Source organism: Cebidichthys violaceus, unplaced genomic scaffold (assembly GCF_023349555.1).
Source record: "Cebidichthys violaceus isolate CVI_PGR_0920_01 unplaced genomic scaffold, fCebVio1.0.p SCAF_19, whole genome shotgun sequence".
Lineage (NCBI taxonomy): Eukaryota > Metazoa > Chordata > Actinopteri > Perciformes > Stichaeidae > Cebidichthys > Cebidichthys violaceus.
Genome location: NW_027176361.1, coordinates 728885 through 747281, shown reverse-complemented (window position 1 = coordinate 747281; position 18397 = coordinate 728885). Strand labels below are relative to the sequence as shown.

The following is an 18397-nucleotide window of genomic DNA, read 5'->3' as shown; positions in this document are numbered from 1 at the left end:
TCCTAATTCTTCTTTGTTGGTTTCACTTTGATATTAAAGGAGTTTTTTTCTCAGTCTGGTTTTCCTGTGCTGTGATTGGTCCACAGGCTCCACACAGAGGATCCAATCAGATCGATTTGTGAACAAAGAGCTGCGACATGAATGGAGACACAGTGATGTATTCAGTAACTAACACACACACACACACACACACACACACAGCTGTGTTTCATAACCAGTGTTTGATGTGTGTGTCCTCTCAGATATGGTAATTCCCCTTCAACAGAATGGGCGAGCGAGCTCCACAGAGAGAGAGAGAGAGAGGTGAGTACTCATTCTATTAAGACACTTCAAACACTCTCATCTGTAAGTAAAAACCTTCTCTCAAATGAAAACTGTTTAAATAACCAACTACACCTCCACGTCCCTCTGTGTCCAGGCTTCATGCTAAGCTATGCTAACCAGTTAGAGCCAAAGAAATATGAAAATACAAACATTTAATGTGTTTTTATTGAAGTTTTGTCAATAAACAAAGTCTGGTGTCAAAACTCTAAATGATGGAAGTGTTTATATGATGTACAACAGAATATATAAAGTAGATGTTTTTAAACAAACCAGCTGGTTCGGTTTTAACACACACACACCTGAGCCCTGTGTGTGTGCGTGCGTGTGTATGTGTGTTTTCTGAAAAGGAAAAGCAAGCTGCCTTTTGCAGCTGTGCTCGTTTTTCAAACCACTCATGCAGATTAGCTCAGATCTCACACACACACACACATACACACACTCTGTTAATCAAATGTACAAATATGTCGCAATAACAAGTCAAATTTATTCTACTCACAAAAATCTATAGAAGCCCAAAGTCGCCATTTTTGCTAAGATGGTTTGATTCACTATTATCCTCCCGCACTGGCGACAGTACGTCAGTCTGTACGTCAGTCTGTAAGTCAGTCTGTACGTCAGTCTGTAAGTCCGCCTGTACGTCCGCCTGTACGTCAGTCTGTACGTCAGTCTGTAAGTCCGCCTGTATGTCAGTCTGTAAGTCGGTCTGTACGTCGGTCTGTACGTCGGTCTGTACGTCAGTCTGTACGTCAGTCTGTAAGTCCGCCTGTATGTCAGTCTGTAAGTCAGTCTGTAAGTCAGTCTGTACGTCAGTCTGTAAGTCCACCTGTATGTCAGTCTGTAAGTCGGTCTGTACGTCAGTCTGTACGTCAGTCTGTAAGTCAGTCTGTACGTCAGTCTGTACGTCCGCCTGTACGTCCGCCTGTAAGTCGGTCTGTACGTCAGTCTGTACGTCAGTCTGTAAGTCAGTCTGTACGTCAGTCTGTACGTCTGCCTGTACGTCCGCCTGTACGCCTGCCTGTAAGTCAGTCTGTACGTCAGTCTGTACGTCAGTCTGTACGTCAGCCTGTAAGTCCGCCTGTATGTCAGTCTGTACGTCAGTCTGTACGTCCGCCTGTAAGTCAGTCTGTAAGTCAGTCTGTACGTCAGTCTGTACGTCCGCCTGTAAGTCGGTCTGTAAGTCAGTCTGTACGTCAGTCTGTACATCCGCCTGTAAGTCAGTCTGTAAGTCAGTCTGTACGTCAGTCTGTACGTCCGCCTGTAAGTCGGTCTGTAAGTCAGTCTGTACGTCAGTCTGTAAGTCAGTCTGTACGTCAGTCTGTACGTCAGTCTGTACTTCCGCCTGTCGGTTTAAATACGGGTGAATCCATCCCATGAGGTCATTCAACAGCTGTGATGTTTACTATGTTAGCAGCTGACATTAGCTCAGTGAACACCGCTGAGTGTCTGATTGAATGTCTTTATGTATTTGGTTATAAACCAAAGTGTTGGACACATGAACACGTTGATCTGAGGATCAATAAAGTTATTATGATACATCCTGAATGATGAACCACGTTTGTTATCGTCACGCTTCATATGAGCCAATAAACATTTATGAAAATTACATTTTCATATTATTGTAAGAAATGTGAGATAGTCTGCTGCTTTAAGAGACGTTGGAGTGAAAGAAAGCTTCATGTGTTATCAGGTAAACAGATCTCTTCAAGTCCTCCATCTGCTCAACACTGTGTCATGAATATTCAAACAACACGTCTGTGCCAGCACAGATTTAATGAGCTGAACAATCCGCACATTTCATCCTCGTGCCTTTTTATTTGAAGTCTTATTTTAAACGTAAAGATATTTAAAGTCAAAAGAAGTCATTTGTGTCCTCGGGTCATTAAAGCTACAAACATCTCAACACATTAAACTGTTCTGGTTCTTTTGTCTTCTGGTGAAAATGATGAATTGTAAACATATTTTCCTAAAACTGACAAAAACTGATTTTTATAGTAAGTAACAGCACAGCGTTCACATGAACACAGAGATGCAAATATCCATCACTGGATCATTTAAGTACTAATCAAAGTAATAGTATCAGTATATATTTTTGAACTAAGTGACTAAATCTGTTGTTGCAGTAAGAATCTATTTCTTTTTATCAAATTCATTTGTTTAAAAATGTATTTCTGTGGCTTAAAACCATAAGAAATAAGTGACATTTTTAAAAATATTATTTTGGAAATTACAAATGAATTTGGGAGATTTAAACAAAATGAGTGAATTCAGTTTAAGACTAATTAGAGAATAATTACAATGAAAAAGGTATCATAGTTTACAAACCTTTACTATGTTGTGAAAGTAAAATATTAGTATGTAAAGCAGTAAGAAAGTACAACATTTCCCTAGAAGTATAAAGTAGCAGAACATAGAAATACTCAAGTAAAGAAAAAGTACCTCAATATTGAAATTAAGTACAGTACTAAAGTAAATGTACTTTCTTACTTCACATCACTCACTATAATTAACACTGATGTCTCTGAATTAATGTAGAACAGGTGGAATTATTTTGTGTGTATATATGAAGTTTTGTTTGGGACTTTTGGAAGTATATAATATAAATATATGTATTATATTTCTTTTTAATTTTACTTCATTGTATGAATTTAAAGGGACCTGTACTAAATACTCATAATGAAGTAATACACTTCTCGCTCAGCATCAACTTGCTTTAGTTTGTCACTACATTAAGACTTTTTTATTATTTCTTTTAAATGTGTATTTGAGTTGCACAAGTTAAAAACGACTGAAATAAACTAAACTGCTAATGTTCGTCTACATATTTAAACACACTTGTAACATACAGCACACTCCAGTGCTCCTCAGGAGGTTCTTTGGTGGATCAGGCGGCGTCCAGGAGGCCGTCGTCGTTCAGGAACCCCGGCATGGACGAGTACAGCTCTCGCTCTTTCTCCGCCTCCGCCTCCGTGGTGACGTCCTTGGAGACCAGAGACGTCTTCTTCCCCTCCAGCCAGTAGGTCACCATGTCACCTTTACCCTGTTAACAGACGGACAGAATCCAGAGAGTTGCCAGGCGGCTCCCAGTGCTCCCAGTGCTCCCAGTACTCCCAGTGCTCCCAGTACTCCCAGTACTCCCCATGCTCCCAGTACTCCCAGTGCTCCCAGTGCCGACAGAACTGAGCTGAGGCTCACCTTGACCTGCATCATTCCTCTGCACTCCAGCAGGTAGCCGCCGATCTCCTCCAGCAGGTAGAACGTACTGGAGCTGCACTGAATCTTCAGGGCTAAAAGACTCAGATACTTCAGTAAAGGTACTAATATCACAGGGTAGAAATACTCAGCATCAAAATACACGTAAAGTACTCATTCTGCATAATATCGTATATTATTTTATTGATGCTTTAATGTATAATAATGAATATTACCCAGACTGGTGGACTCCATCCTCGACGATGTGTTCACTGTATCTCCAAATAAACAGTAACGGGGCATCTTCGTCCCCACAACCCCCGCTACCACCGGACCTACAGAGACCGAGACGTTTACCACGCATCTGTGTACGCACCAGAGTGTGTTGTTTAACGTGTGTACGTACCAGATTGTGTTGTTTAACGTGTGTACGTACCAGAGTGTGTTGTTTAACGTGTGTACGTACCAGAGTGTGTTGTTTAACGTGTGTACGTATCAGAGTGTGTTGTTTAACAAGAGTGTGTTGTCTAACATGTGTACGTACCAGAGTGTGTTGTTTAACATGTGTACGTACCAGAGTGTGTTGTTTAACATGTGTACGTATCAGAGTGTGTTGTTTAACGTGTGTACGTACCAGAGTGTGTTGTTTAACATGTGTACGTATCAGAGTGTGTTGTTTAACGTGTGTACGTACCAGAGTGTGTTGTTTAACATGTGTACGTACCAGAGTGTGTTGTTTAACATGTGTACGTACCAGAGTGTGTTGTTTAACGTGTGTACGTACCAGAGTGTGTTGTTTAACGTGTGTACGTACCAGAGTGTGTTGTTTAACGTGTGTACGTATCAGAGTGTGTTGTTTAACAAGAGTGTGTTGTCTAACATGTGTACGTACCAGAGTGTGTTGTTTAACATGTGTACGTACCAGAGTGTGTTGTCTAATGTGTGTACGTACCAGAGTGTGTTGTTTAACGTGTGTACGTACCAGAGTGTGTTGTTTAACGTGTGTACGTACCAGAGTGTGTTGTCTAACGTGTGTACGTACCAGAGTGTGTTGTTTAACGTGTGTACGTACCAGAGTGTGTTGTTTAACATGTGTACGTACCAGAGTGTGTTGTCTAACGTGTGTACGTACCAGAGTGTGTTGTCTAACGTGTGTACGTACCAGAGTGTGTTGTCTAACGTGTGTACGCACCAGAGTGTGTTGTTTAACGTGTGTACGCACCAGAGTGTGTTGTTTAACGTGTGTACGTACCAGAGTGTGTTGTCTAACGTGTGTACGCACCAGAGTGTGTTGTCTAACGTGTGTACGCACCAGAGTGTGTTGTTTAACGTGTGTACGCACCAGAGTGTGTTGTTTAACGTGTGTACGCACCAGAGTGTGTTGTTTAACGTGTGTACGTACCAGAGTGTGTTGTTTAACGTGTGTACGTATCAGAGTGTGTTGTTTAACAAGAGTGTATTGTTTAACATGTGTACGTACCAGAGTGTGTGATGTCTAACATGTGTACGTACCAGAGTGTGTGATGTTTAACATGTGTACGTACCAGAGTGTGATGTCTAACATGTGTACGTACCAGAGTGTGTTGTCTAACATGTGTACGTACCAGAGTGTGTGTTGTTTAACATGTGTACGTACCAGAGTGTGTGATGTCTAACATGTGTACGTACCAGAGTGTGTTGTCTAACATGTGTACGTACCAGAGTGTGTGTTGTTTAACATGTGTACGTACCAGAGTGTGTTGTCTAACATGTGTACGTACCAGAGTGTGTTGTTTAACATGTGTACGTACCAGAGTGTGTTGTTTAACATGTGTACGTACCAGAGTGTGTTGTTTAACATGTGTATGTACCAGAGTGTGTGATGTTTAACATGTGTACGTACCAGAGTGTGATGTTTAACATGTGTACGTACCAGAGTGTGTGTTGTTTAACGTATGTACGTACCAGAGTGTGTGATGTTTAACATGTGTACGTACCAGAGTGTGATGTTTAACATGTGTACGTACCAGAGTGTGATGTTTAACATGTGTACGTACCAGAGTGTGATGTTTAACGTATGTACGTACCAGAGTGTGTGATGTTTAACATGTGTACGTACCAGAGTGTGATGTTTAACATGTGTACGTACCAGAGTGTGATGTTTAACATGTGTACGTACCAGAGTGTGTGTTGTTTAACGTGTGTACGTACCAGAGTGTGTGTTGTTTAACGTATGTACGTACCAGAGTGTGTGATGTTTAACATGTGTACGTACCAGAGTGTGTGTTGTTTAACGTGTGTACGTACCAGAGTGTGTGTTGTTTAACGTATGTACGTACCAGAGTGTGTGATGTTTAACATGTGTACGTACCAGAGTGTATCCCGGCTCGTATCTGCAGCTGTGTGTTGGGTTTGTGGGGGATCCTGAAGGTGCGACAGACGCCCACCAGGTCCAAAGCCATGCTGGCGATCTCTGAGGCATGGAGGATCCCGTTCTCCAGGGGAACACCGGAGACCACCATGTCTACAGGACACAGAGATCCAGACCACAACAAGGTTCAGCTTTTGGTTTTTAGAGGATGCAGTTGGAGCTACGCCTCTCACCAAATATTGGAAACACCTGAAGTAAGTTACAAAAATGTGACAGTAATACACTGTCTCTAACTGTTACACTGTGTGTGTGTGTGTGTGTGTGTGTGTGTGTGTGTGTGTGTGTGTGTGTGAGAGAGAGTGTCACTCACAGGCGTCTCCGATGGTCTCCACCTTGTAGACGTCGTAGTTGTCGATGATGTCATCAAATGTGGTGTAGAGCTTGTTGAGGAAGTCTACGACCTGGTAAGGAGTGCTGCTGCTGGACAGCTGAGTGAAGCCCACGATGTCACTGCACACACACACACACACACACACACACACACACACACACACACACAGACAGACAGTTTAGACTGTGTGTAAAACTAAAGTTGTAAAAATGGACCATAATGTACTAAATGAACATCATGCTGTATTGAAGAAGACTGTAAACTAGAGATTGAGACCATAAACTCATGTTTACAATGTTTACTGAGGGAATAAATCAAGAGAGAAGTAGAGTCATTTTAGACTAGACTTCTATACAACCTGAGGAGTCGCCCCCTGGTGGACAATAGAGAGAATGCAGCTTCAACACATGAAGCTTTGGATTCACTCTTCATTAATGGAGGTTGCCTCCTGGTCCTACCTGAAGAAGACGGTGGCGCTGACGTAACTCTGAGCCTGCATCGGTTTGCCCTGCCGCAGGTCATCAGCTACCTGTTTAGGAAGCATACCTACGACACAAACATGCAATTAGTTTAAGATTCTTCAGATACATTATGTTTTTGAATATGAGTGTTGTTACTACAGAATGTGCACGATGGAGAAAGTTATAAATGTGTCCATGCTTGATTTTAATTGTTCCAATGATATCTACTGTTTGTGGAGGACTACTGTATAAATAGCTGCATCATCTGCATATAGAGAAATATTAACTCTAAATATTAGTTCAATGTTTGATGTGATGGACAGGTGATGGACAGGTGTGTATATCTATGTCTGTCCTACTGTAAAGCAGCCTGTCGGTCTTCTGTTTCTCGTGCGTTAGATCCTGCGTCCGCTCTGTCACCAGCACCTCCAGATGTTTACTGTACTTCTCCATCTGAAACAAACCGTTCAACCTTAATGACATGACATAGCATGAGGTAATGCATATAAAGTGCTGCTATAATAATGAATCTGGATTCTGCAGGTTATTACCAGGTTCATCATCATGTCCACCGGGCTGACTTTGATCGGGTTGATCCGGTGAACAAACTTCTTGATTTGCTCAAAGGTGGGTCGGTGGACGGGGTTGTGAGAGCGACATCGTCGGATCAGCTACGGGAACACAGGAGGGACAAAAAGACAGCAGAAAAAGGTAAGAGAGATCTCTTGTGAATGTGTTTATCAAAAATTAAGAAGTGGATGTTTCACTACTCTTACTTTATTTTTTTATTTTAATTATTTTAAAGAAATAGAGGGGAAAAAAAACTGTTTCTTGAGGCTCCAAAATCAGATTTTTGTTGTTTGAGGAGTCAAATAATGATAATAAAACAGATTATAGAATAATAGAAACAGGAAGTTCTCACCTCTACATAGTCAGCCGGACAGGGACAGGTGTCGGCTTTACTAGAGATCAGCTCTGGTAGAGGAGGACAACAGGAACTCTCCAGACTGGACTCCTCTACCTGTAAAGTATGTATGTATCTGTCCTACATTCAGCCAGCGACACATTCAAAGTTAGAAAAGACATCAGACAGACTAGGACTTACTGGGACAGGGTCGCTGCGAGTGGCAATCTCCAGCAGAATGATGGAATAACTGGGAAAACACACAGATGTTATGTGTGTGTGTGTGTGTAGAGCATCAGGTTTTAGGGTTAATTCTTGTTTTTGGTAAACGTTAAAGGTCAATAGGCCAGTTCACTCAGTCAGAGTTCCTTAATTGTGTCACATGTTGTGTTCACACCAAACGTTACTCGTGGGATCATTTGTGTTTATTGATCACGGCTGAAAAACCCACTACTCCGTCTATTTCCGTCCATTCCCCTCTATTCCTGTCCATTCCCCTCTATTCCCGTCCATTCCCCTCTATTCCCGTCTATTCCCCTCTATTCCCCTCTATTCCCGTCCATTCCCCTCTATTCCTGTCCATTCCCCTCTATTCCCCTCTATTCCCCTCTATTCCCGTCTATTCCCCTCTATTCCCCTCCATTCCCGTCTATTCCCCTCTATTCCCCTCTATTCCCGTCTATTCCCGTCTATTCCCGTCTATTCCCGTTTATTCCCGTCTATTCCCCTCTATTCCCCTCTATTCCTCTCCATTCCCCTCCATTCCCGTCTATTCCCCTCTATTCCCGTCTTTGCATTGACTCTGTATGTTTTGGCGTCGTGCGAGGTGTCTGCTCGTTGTTTGCCGTGAACTCAGCAGTAGTTGAGGTCCGGATGGTTCTGTTTGTGTTCTACGTACCTGAACACATCTCCAGCCAGCGTCGGCTCCATGTTGGAGCTGTGAAACTCGGGCGGCATGTAAACCTCCAGGACTCTCTGCTGATAGGTGGAAAGAGGCTCGGCGCCGTCGTCTCTGCGGTACGTCCCCAGCCCGTAATCTGACGGGATGGACCGTGTGTCAATCAACGGTCCAATGAAACATACAGGTGTACCTTGGTCCGCTCCCCTCACCTGTAATCTTGCAGACCCAGCGGTCGTCCAACACACAGTTCAGAGACTTGAGTCGGCCGTGACAGATCTTGTGTTGGTGCAGGTACGACGTCCCTCTGGCGATGTCTGTGGCGAACGAAAACCTGGAAGGGAATCAAACTGGATTATTCCTTTTTTTCTTACCTCATTAGCCCGATTTAATTATCAGCATCTGGAATGAAAGCGGGTCCACCTGAAGCCCCAGTTGAGTGGGATCTCCTCGTTAAGAAGAACGTCGTTCAGGCTTCCTTTTGGGCAGTACTCTGTCACTATGGCAACATCCGGCACCTCAACACAACCGCCGATGAACTTACAGAGGTTTGGGTGATCGAGCTCCCTAGAGAGAGAGAGAGAGAGAGAGAGAGAGAGAGAGAGAGAGAGATTTCAGAAAAAGTCTGAGAACCACTTCGTTGTTTTAATTCCATTAATTGAATCTAGTCGGGTCTGGATCAATACTTTAACTTCTCATGCTGATAAATTACCATTTCATTGCTGTAAAATCGAAATTCATGTTTTTGACTTTTTTTAAATGGCGTAAAAAAACTGCGTTTTGTTGTTCAAAAACTGAAAAGTGGAAAATCAGCGTTTTAACATAAATGGGGTGAAAATAGAGGCGTTGAGGCTCACCGTAGATGAGGACAGAGTGTGTTCGTTACCTGACTTGTTTGACTTCCTGTCGGATGGTTTTGGACAGATAGAACGTCTTTGTTTGAATCCTCTTGATGGCCACCGTCCTGCCATCACTGGAGCACAAAATGATTATGAATGTATTATTATATATTATAATAACACTTATTCCTTCCTGATACCGATTCAGACACTTAAAAAGATCAGAATCACTTCTCTGATATTGTTTTAAAACGTCTCCTTACATTTGAACACATCATGACTTAACTTCACCCAAGATTCATTTTCATTGAACAGAACTTGAACGCATCGTGACGTAACTCCATGCAACGTTAGCCGTTAGCTCCGTATTATAGCCAAGCAGGACTCTGCTGCTAACAGCTAACTAGCTCTCCTGCTGACAAACACGGGTTTGTTGTTAACATTGTAACATTATCAGAAATAAAACAGAACAGGGTGTTTAACTAGTGTTTCTAGTCTGCACATGCTCAGTACATTGATACCTGATCCAGTTGCGTTTCTGATTCTAGTATCAGAACTTTAGTCCACAATAAAAACACAAGAACTACCACAAACACCAGAACATATGTTCCACCCTGAGAGAGAAGTCAGGTTGCCATTCGAACATTCTAAGTACAGCTTTTTGCATTTGATTCTTAAGGACAAGGTTGTGCTTTTCAGGGTTTTGAACTTTATTACTTTTAACAGCCAAGTGCAGAAAGCTGGTATCAAATGTCTTTTTAACTGATTGTTTGATCAAGTGCTTCCAGATTTAAACCAAAGTTCACCAAGTAAATTATGCATCGTATCGGACAATTTCAAATAAAAACCCCATCCCTTGTTTCAGCTCCTAACTGGCAGCATCAAAGAGACTACTACTGCATCACTGAGGTTCAGACAGACAGGTGGCGTACTAGACCCCCGTGCAGGTGAACGGGGTCTTCCTGGTCCCCGGTTGTCCCGTGTAGCAGCTGAGAGCCGTCACACAGCTGCCGTTACTGTTGCTGTTCCCCACCGGTACGCTCATGATGCTGCCCATGGTCATATGGGCCTCTTGATCTATAAAGACACAAACAAAGAGACAGATCTACTAAGAACCACTCTAGACCTGCAACAGACCTGTTGGAACCAGGACATCTGTTATAGACCAATGCCAGACCAGTCGAGTACCAGAACCAGGTCTGTTCAGTGCAGATTCAGACCTCTTGTAGTGGTTCCTCACCAGTTTCAGAGTTACGGTACCTTGTTTAATCTTGGCGAAGTCGATGATCCAGCTCTCGTCCCACAAAAGCTTCCGTTTCTGGTACCTCAGCCACTAAAAACCAGACAGGTTGGGGTTTATTATTTGTATTGTTTAATATATTGATTGTGTTTTTTTGTGTTGTGTGAGTTCTCACCACAGCGGTCAGTACGAAGCAGAGGCAGAGCAGGCTGAGCGGCAGGCCGATGGCCAGCTTGGTGGTCGGGGTCATCGGGCATTCACCGCAGTCCGCCGGACAGGTTGAACAAAGCTCCGCCTCCTCACAGACTCCGTCACCGCACACTTGGGAAGGGGAGAAGAAGAGAACCTTTACCACACCAGAGTTACCCACATGTAACCTCATACCCAAAGACGATGGTCTCTGATACCTAAAGACAACCATTTCTGATCTTACTGGAGACCTTAAACTTTATTATAAGACATAGGACATCCTTCAGATTGGAGTTATTGGGGGCCGAACAAGAACCAGTTCACATCCAGCTGAAGACCTTTGTTACTTCACGTGTTAAAGCTGCATTCTCTCTAGTGTCCAGCAGGGGGCGACTCCTCTGGTTGTATAGAAGTCTAGTCTAAAATAACTCTACTTCTCTCTTGATTTATTCCCTCAGTAAACATTGTAAACATGAGTTTATGGTCTCAATCTCTAGTTTACAGTCTTCTTCAATACAGCATGATGTTCATTTAGTACATTATGCTCCATTTAGAGTCAAACAGACCATAAAGCAGGGGATGATTTAGGGGCGGGGCTACACAGTGATTGACAGGTCTCTACCAGAGACGTATACAGCGTCTCTACGTCACTCCTCCTCAGTCCAGATATGGTCACTTCCTGTTCACTGGTTGAAAAAAAAAAAACAAGATGGCGAACTGGCTTCAAAATGTAACCAGCAAGAGACATCACCATGACTTTGTATATACAGTCCATGTCTTTACAAACTAAACTACTTTTGTCGCCAAGACTTTAGCTTTGAGCTACCTTTGTTGGTCACATGACCCCTCGTTGTATTTGTTTCTATAGTCATGCTAGGAAGTAGACAGTCAACTGGTCTGACTAAATGGACGTAGACTTTGGGTATAAGCCTACCTACGATTGTGATTGGTTTAAAGTAATACAAACAGAGAGACTAAAGGGGTCAACAAACACCAACACAACCTACCTACAGCCGGCAGCACGGTGCTCTTGGCCTCCAGAGCGACCTGCATGCGACCGACTCGTATGTGAGCGATGAGCGACGTCAAGCCGGAGTGCAACAGAACCACCTTTAGGACAGAGTTCAGGGTTTACCTGGTCACTTAAGAAACATCAGCCAAGTATGTGAAGGCAGAAATTGAACATCAGAGGATCCGAAGCCGATTCGTTGGATCTGAAATTTTGAGTTTTTTTGCTTTTTGCGATTTTGTGAAAATTTGCATGAATCCCTAAAGAAGTTAAGAGCGAAGGAGAGTTGTAAACATTAATTATATAAAGTGATGTGTCATCTGCATAAAAAGATAGTACATTATGTTTTTATGCTTTTTACTACATTACATTTAGGAAAGATTCTTTTTGGACTCGGGACTCCAAACATTTTGCTTTGTGTTATTTTCTGCAGATGAAACAAAAAATTTAATTTTTCTCTCACAATTCTTTTCAATGTTGGACTTCCTCCATTCTTTATCTACCTCCGGTTAATTTATTTTTTGCCATATTTCCCCCAAAACTGAGGTTTCTTCCACTTTGATCCTATCTTTTTACGACTTTTGTGTAATTTCTTTGCAGAGATCTTTGGCCACGTCTGAAACCTCCAGATAAACTGGACTGGTGTTACCTTGGCGGTCCAGTTGTTCTGGGTCATCTTGCCGGAGGTGGAGATGGTGTGAGTAAAGATCTTCCCGTCGTCGGGTATCCACGGACCACAGATGCTCTCCGTCTGAAAGTTGGTTAATTTCAATAAATAAATAACACAAGCCACTGCTGATATGCAGAATTTTTTAAATAACAAAATACAAAATCTATTTCGACTTTCAACATTTCCTGTGCTACATTTTGTAGGGAAATATGTTTAATGTTTTATCCACAAAATGATCTGACCAGTGGAGTTACTGGTGACTGATTCAGATTTTACATTTGAGATTTTATCTGTTGAGTGTTAAATGTTATTGAAACCCTCCTGTATTTCAGGGAAGGCATGTTGTTATGAATTTTAATTTTATTTAAATGTATTTATTAGTATTTAATTTAAATGTATTTTTTTAAATTAAATTAAATTGAATATTAATTTAATTTAAATGTATTTATTATTTTACTTTATTTAATTTAAATGTATTTAAATGCATTTTTTAAATTAAATTAAATTGAATATTAATTTAATTTAAATGTATTTATTATTTTACTTTATTTTATTTTATTGCCCCCTCAATGTAAATATTGCAGAGTTAGCTAGGAAGCTCATTTCTGTCTGTAGTCCCTGAGCAGGTTATGACAAGTTATTGGCTTAATATTATTAATCAATACAATGCTGCAGTAAACTTTAGAGTACAACACAACACAATACAATACAATACAAAAGTAGCAGATATGTAAACAACAACAAACCAGACTCAGTTCTATGATTTTAATGGTATTATTGATCATTTTGATTCCATCTAATTATTGAAATAGTATAAATTGTGCTTTAATTGTATCCATTGTTTATCCACCAACACAAAGACTCAAAGTGTACCATGTGACCCAGAGGACAGGAGTGGATGTTAGCGTGATGGATGCAGCAGTTTTCTCCGTCAGCGTCTTTCCAGTTGGACGGACAGTCGAGCTGTTCACAAAACTTCCGAGCTGCTTCAGCGTTTGATATGGAGCTAAACACACACACACACACACACACACACACACACACACACACACACACACACACACAGACAGACTCAGCCGGTCTGGTTTAAAACCAGTACATCACCTGTGAACCTGAACCAGTACACGAGGACTAACCTGTACCCAGTACATCACCTGTGAACCAGTACACGAGGACTAACCTGTACCCAGTACATCACCTGTGAACCAGTACACGAGGACTAACCTGTACCCAGTACATCACCTGTGAACCAGTACACGAGGACTAACCTGTGGGTGAAGATGTGGTTTTCTACAGCCCACTGGTAGAAAGAGTCTGAGGCCGTCACCGAGTACGAGACGCTGAAGAACTCACCGCTCTTCACCGTCTCTGGAGGACGGACCACCCAGGACATCTCCAGACCTGGACCAGAGACACAGACAGACTTTATTTCTTTTTTTAATAGTACAATAATATACTTTCACTACCTTCAGTACACAGATGTATCATCTCTTCACCAGACTCATAAATGGGTCATTTGTCCCTCCAGACAGTGACGTTCATGAGGAACATGAAGTTTAAACATGACGTCATAATGAACTATCTTCTCTCTATAGTTCTGGATAATGAAGATGAAGATGAAGATGAAGATCGGTACCTCCACAGTCCATCATGTTGTACTCGTTGGGTTTGTCCAGAGGCCAGCAGTCGTACTCACTGTTGTCCAGGTCGTGCCAACAGAACGCACAACACACATACACCTGAGAACACACAACACACACACACACACACACACATATACACACACACACAAACACACAAACATATACACACACACACACACACACACACACATATACACACACACACAAACACACAAACATATACACACACACACACACACACACACACAAACATATACACACACGCACACACACCCACACACACACACACACATACACAAACATATACACACACACACACACACACACACACAGACATATACACACACAGGAACATTTTATAGAAATATGAATTAATCTTTCATGTTCAATTACAACAAATAACAATTAAAATATAATTTAAGTCAATTTGAGGTATTTAAAATCATATTTCATGTTTTCAGAGTCACAGAAATAAAAGCAGAAAAGACGTGTTTGAAGAAGAAAACAAACTTGGTCAGCATGAAATAACAAATAACATGTTTACCTATTAAGATTTCATGAAACTTATTTTTTTTTTAATCTTTTGACAAAATTAACAAAACACTGAAGGAAGATGAAACAAATAATAAATATGAAACATTTAATCAAACCCTCTAAATCTGTCACTGAGCTTCAAATATGATATATTTAAAATCATTAAACCTGGAGATTATGTTGAAAAACCAGCACATATCCATATCCCTTCAAAATAAAAGCCTCAGCACCAGCGTTCCATTAAAGAACAGTAAATAGAGTAAAGACTGATGATCAATGAGCTTCAATGATCAACGGTTAGTTTAGAGTCTTACCCAGAGTAGCAACACACAGCTCCTCTTCTCCATGGTGCTGCTGGAGGACAGACAGGAGGACAGACAGACAGGTGTGTTGGTCTCTGAGCGGTTGAGTCCAGACTGAGTGAGGAAGAGGAGAGAGAGAGACAGACAGACAGACAGTGAGACAGTGCCCTCTAGTGGTGATATGAAATATGATCAATATCAGTTTTGATCATTTAATTAATCTGTCACTATTTTGACAATCGATTGATCGTTTTTAGTATTCTGACCTTTTACTGCAATAAAAGTACAAATACTCAAAGTCAAAGTATGAAACTATAAAATGTATTGAGTCAAAGAACTGCTGCACAGTAAATTCCCCAGTGTCAAATATACAGTGTCAAAGTATACAGTGTCAAATATACAGTGTCAAAGTATACAGTGTCAAATATACGGACTCTTTCAGAGTTAATACAACAACGGCAAGAGTAAAACACCCCCCAGTGTTGATGTAATTGTTCACTGCTACAAGACATAGTGTACTCTGGAAAGTACTCTGTACTCTGGAAAGTACTCTGTACTCTGGAAAGAACTCTGTACTCTGGAAAGAACCACATTTTGGCATTTCAGCAGAACATAATTATAATAACTTAATATTGTTGCTAACCTGACCGAGTTGAAAGCTAACGTTAGCTCAAATGTGCTCGCGCATTAAGCTAGCTAGGCTAACTAGCTAACATCAAACTCGACAATGTGGGCCAGAGACGTGAATGTGGAGGATGGACAGAGTTGTATTGTTTTCAATAGATGTCCATAGATGACAGTAAAATATCAAACACTGTGTGTGTGTGGGGAGTTGTGATATTATTATTATTATTATTATTAGTATTATTAGTATTATTAGTGCATGGGCTCGACAAGGATTCCCTTTGAAGACAATTAGTTTAATTGAATAGTTTCTTTTTTGTCTGTTGAACTGAATAAGCTCTTTTCAGCGTTCTATTGCTGTCTAGTAACATTTAGGCATCTGAAGAATTGTTTGTTTTTACAATTTTTGCCAGCAGGACTCGAGTCATTTTTGTATTTGTCTGCATTTGCTGTGGTTCAAATGTTATGTTCTAAGGTGAAATGGCTTGAGCTGTACTCTGATGTGAGTATCCTCTAAGTGACTCTTTACAGACTGTACTATTCTAAATATACATGTCTTTGAAGAACAATGGTTTGTTGTGAAACTGAAAGTGAAGTTTAATCGTTGCACAACTGTGAGTTCCTCTCTAAACTATGCAAACTAAATGTTCTTATCTTGAATAATAAGATATGGATATAATGGTGCTTGTTAAATACGAGGGAGTAAATAAAGAGGAACTATGTTTTAACAACCGTCAGTGTGAAGTACTTCAACTTGTACAACAGCATCGCTGCGTGTTTGGCTGACATCTGGAAGTGGATGACGACACACCACCTCAAGCTCAACCTAGACAAAACCGAGCTACTGTTCCTCCCGGGGAAGGGTTACCCGCACCGGGACCTGTCCATCACCATTGATGATACCGTGGTGACGCCAACTCGGACCGCGAGGAACCTGGGTGTGACCCTGGATGACCAACTGTCATTCTCGGCAAACATTTCATCCGTCACACGCTCCTGCAGATTCCTGCTCTACAACATCAGGAGGATTCTCCTCTTCCTGACTGACGAGACGGTTCAGGTTCTCATCCAGGCTCTTGTCATCTCCCACCTGGACTACTGACACTCTCTACTCGCCGGAGCTCCGGCGTCGGCCATCAGACCTCTGGAGCTTGTCCAGAAAGCCGCAGCTCGCCTGGTGTTCAATCGCCCCAAGTTCTCCCACACAACTTCCTTTCTCCGTTCTCTACACTGGCTCCCTGTAAGAGCTCATCCAGTTTAAGACTCTGGTGCTAGAATACAGGGCAGTGAAAGGAACAGCTCCTTCCTATCTCCAGACCACGATCAAGCCTCACACCCCCACCAGACCACTTCTCTCTGCTGCCTCGGGGCGATCGGTCGCCCCGTCGCTCAGAGGTCCTGGCGGCCGATGGACCCGGTCACGTCTGTTTTCTGTCCTGGTTCCTCAGTGGTGGAATGAACTTCCCACTGACGTCAGGACAGCAGAGTCGCTGCCCATCTTTCATCAGGCTGAAGACCCGCCTCTTCAGGAAGTGCTACCCTGAGCCTTCCACTTAGCACTTATTGTTTTCATACTAGCTTGTTTCACTTATTGTATTCATATTACTTATAGCACTAACTGTTTCTCTTGTTTCTGTTCTTTGGCTCTGAGTTATGCTCTGCTTCAGGCTCTTAGATGCTTGTTTAAAGGAAATGTACTTATGACTTCTGGTGACTAGTAGTTCTTTTGATTACCAATGTTGATGCACTTATTGTAAGTCGCTTTGGATAAAAGCGTCTGCTAAATGACTGTAATGTAATGTACTTCTACTCTACTACGTCTCAGGGGGAACACTGTACTTTATACTGCACTACATGTATTTATTTATTCATACATGTGTCATTTTAATGTTTTCTCTCCACAAAGTTATAACGTTAATGTGAAACAAAAAGTTTAAACATTACATCATAAGAAACTCTCTCTCTCTCTCTCTCTCTCTCTCTCTCTCTCTCTCTCTCTCTCTCTCTGTCTCTCTCTCTCTCTCTCTCTGTCGCTCTCTCTCTCTCTCTCTCTCTGTCGCTCTCTCTCTCTCTCTCTCCCTCTCTCTGTGTCTCCTCCCCCCCCCCCCCCTCCCCCCTGCAGCTCTCAGACCACCTACCGTTTGAATCAGAACCACCAATCAGTGAGTGAGTGAGGACTTCCTTCTCCTTGTCGTCCAGCGTTCTGTGATTCTCTCGGAGGACGATGCTGCTTGACTTCAACAAGCAGGAGTTCCTCTAGACGCCTTCGTCTTCTGTTTTTAATCATTTGTGTGTCTCAGGAGGATTCATCGTCTTTACGCCTCACAAAGCTCAGTAACCCAATGTTCTAACGTCCCTCTTTTTAACCGGGTCAAAGAAGCATGTTGATCCGGGTCCTTCTGGTTCCGGTCTGGTTCTGTATGTGGACTGGGGCCCAGCAGCTGGACCATGACAGGTTTGTTTTATACACTATTTATTATTCTAACAGCGTGTTTCAGCTCCTACATGTTGACTTTGATCATTTAAAAGACGTTTCAATCATTCTGTCAGTGGTTAAGCTGCTGAATACAGACCTTAATACTGATTCATTAGTGATCAAATATCAACAAGCACAGCTGTAAGAAATGAGGCAATATTGACAAATAGATTGACAGATGAAACAGATGATAAGCAGAGAGGTATGCAGCTCTACCTCTTCATATCATTCATGTTGAGACAGGCTGAGGAAACAGGAGACGTCACTCTGACTTCTGTAGTGGTGCAGCATCGAACACACGGCCTCACCTACAGGACTACGACATGAACAATAAACTGTCTCTCTCTGTGTCTC

The 18397-nt window shown here is 41.9% G+C and overlaps 2 protein-coding genes across 3 annotated transcripts in view; one reads left to right on the top strand and one right to left on the bottom strand.

Annotated features, from left to right (window-relative positions):
• Positions 1 to 2657: 2657 nt before the first annotated feature.
• On the bottom strand, positions 2658 to 17748 carry LOC137874443 (atrial natriuretic peptide receptor 1-like). The gene is made up of 24 exons (XM_068713131.1): positions 17706 to 17748; positions 14956 to 15057; positions 14101 to 14203; positions 13733 to 13865; positions 13338 to 13470; positions 12444 to 12545; positions 11793 to 11895; positions 10772 to 10917; positions 10617 to 10689; positions 10289 to 10433; positions 9404 to 9490; positions 8941 to 9084; positions 8730 to 8851; positions 8518 to 8656; positions 7821 to 7869; positions 7638 to 7736; positions 7267 to 7386; positions 7075 to 7168; positions 6713 to 6800; positions 6234 to 6373; positions 5864 to 6016; positions 3750 to 3848; positions 3517 to 3608; positions 2658 to 3361 (listed from the first exon to the last, which is right to left on the bottom strand). The coding sequence occupies exons 2-24, from the start codon at positions 14986 to 14988 to the stop codon at positions 3206 to 3208; spliced, it is 2553 nt and encodes an 850-aa protein (XP_068569232.1). The 5' UTR covers positions 14989 to 15057; positions 17706 to 17748; the 3' UTR covers positions 2658 to 3205.
• The window catches only part of LOC137874412 (nephronectin-like), a 58806-nt gene continuing 58147 nt past the window's right edge, over positions 17739 to 18397 (top strand). For both annotated transcript variants that reach the window (XM_068713081.1, XM_068713080.1), the window contains exon 1: positions 17739 to 18022. In XM_068713081.1, the coding sequence (XP_068569182.1) occupies positions 17949 to 18022 (74 nt within the window). In that variant the 5' untranslated portion in view covers positions 17739 to 17948. The remainder of the gene's footprint in view (positions 18023 to 18397) is intronic.

Coding starts and splice junctions, on each gene's coding strand:
- LOC137874443 (XM_068713131.1), bottom strand. CDS start 14,988: ATGGAGAAGAGGAGCTGTGTGTTGCTACTCTGG. Junction 10,690..10,771: donor GCTTCGTACTGACCGCTGTG/GTGAGAACTCAC, acceptor TCTGGTTTTTAG/TGGCTGAGGTACCAGAAACG. Junction 6,801..7,074: donor GACCGACAGGCTGCTTTACA/GTAGGACAGACA, acceptor TTTGTGTCGTAG/GTATGCTTCCTAAACAGGTA.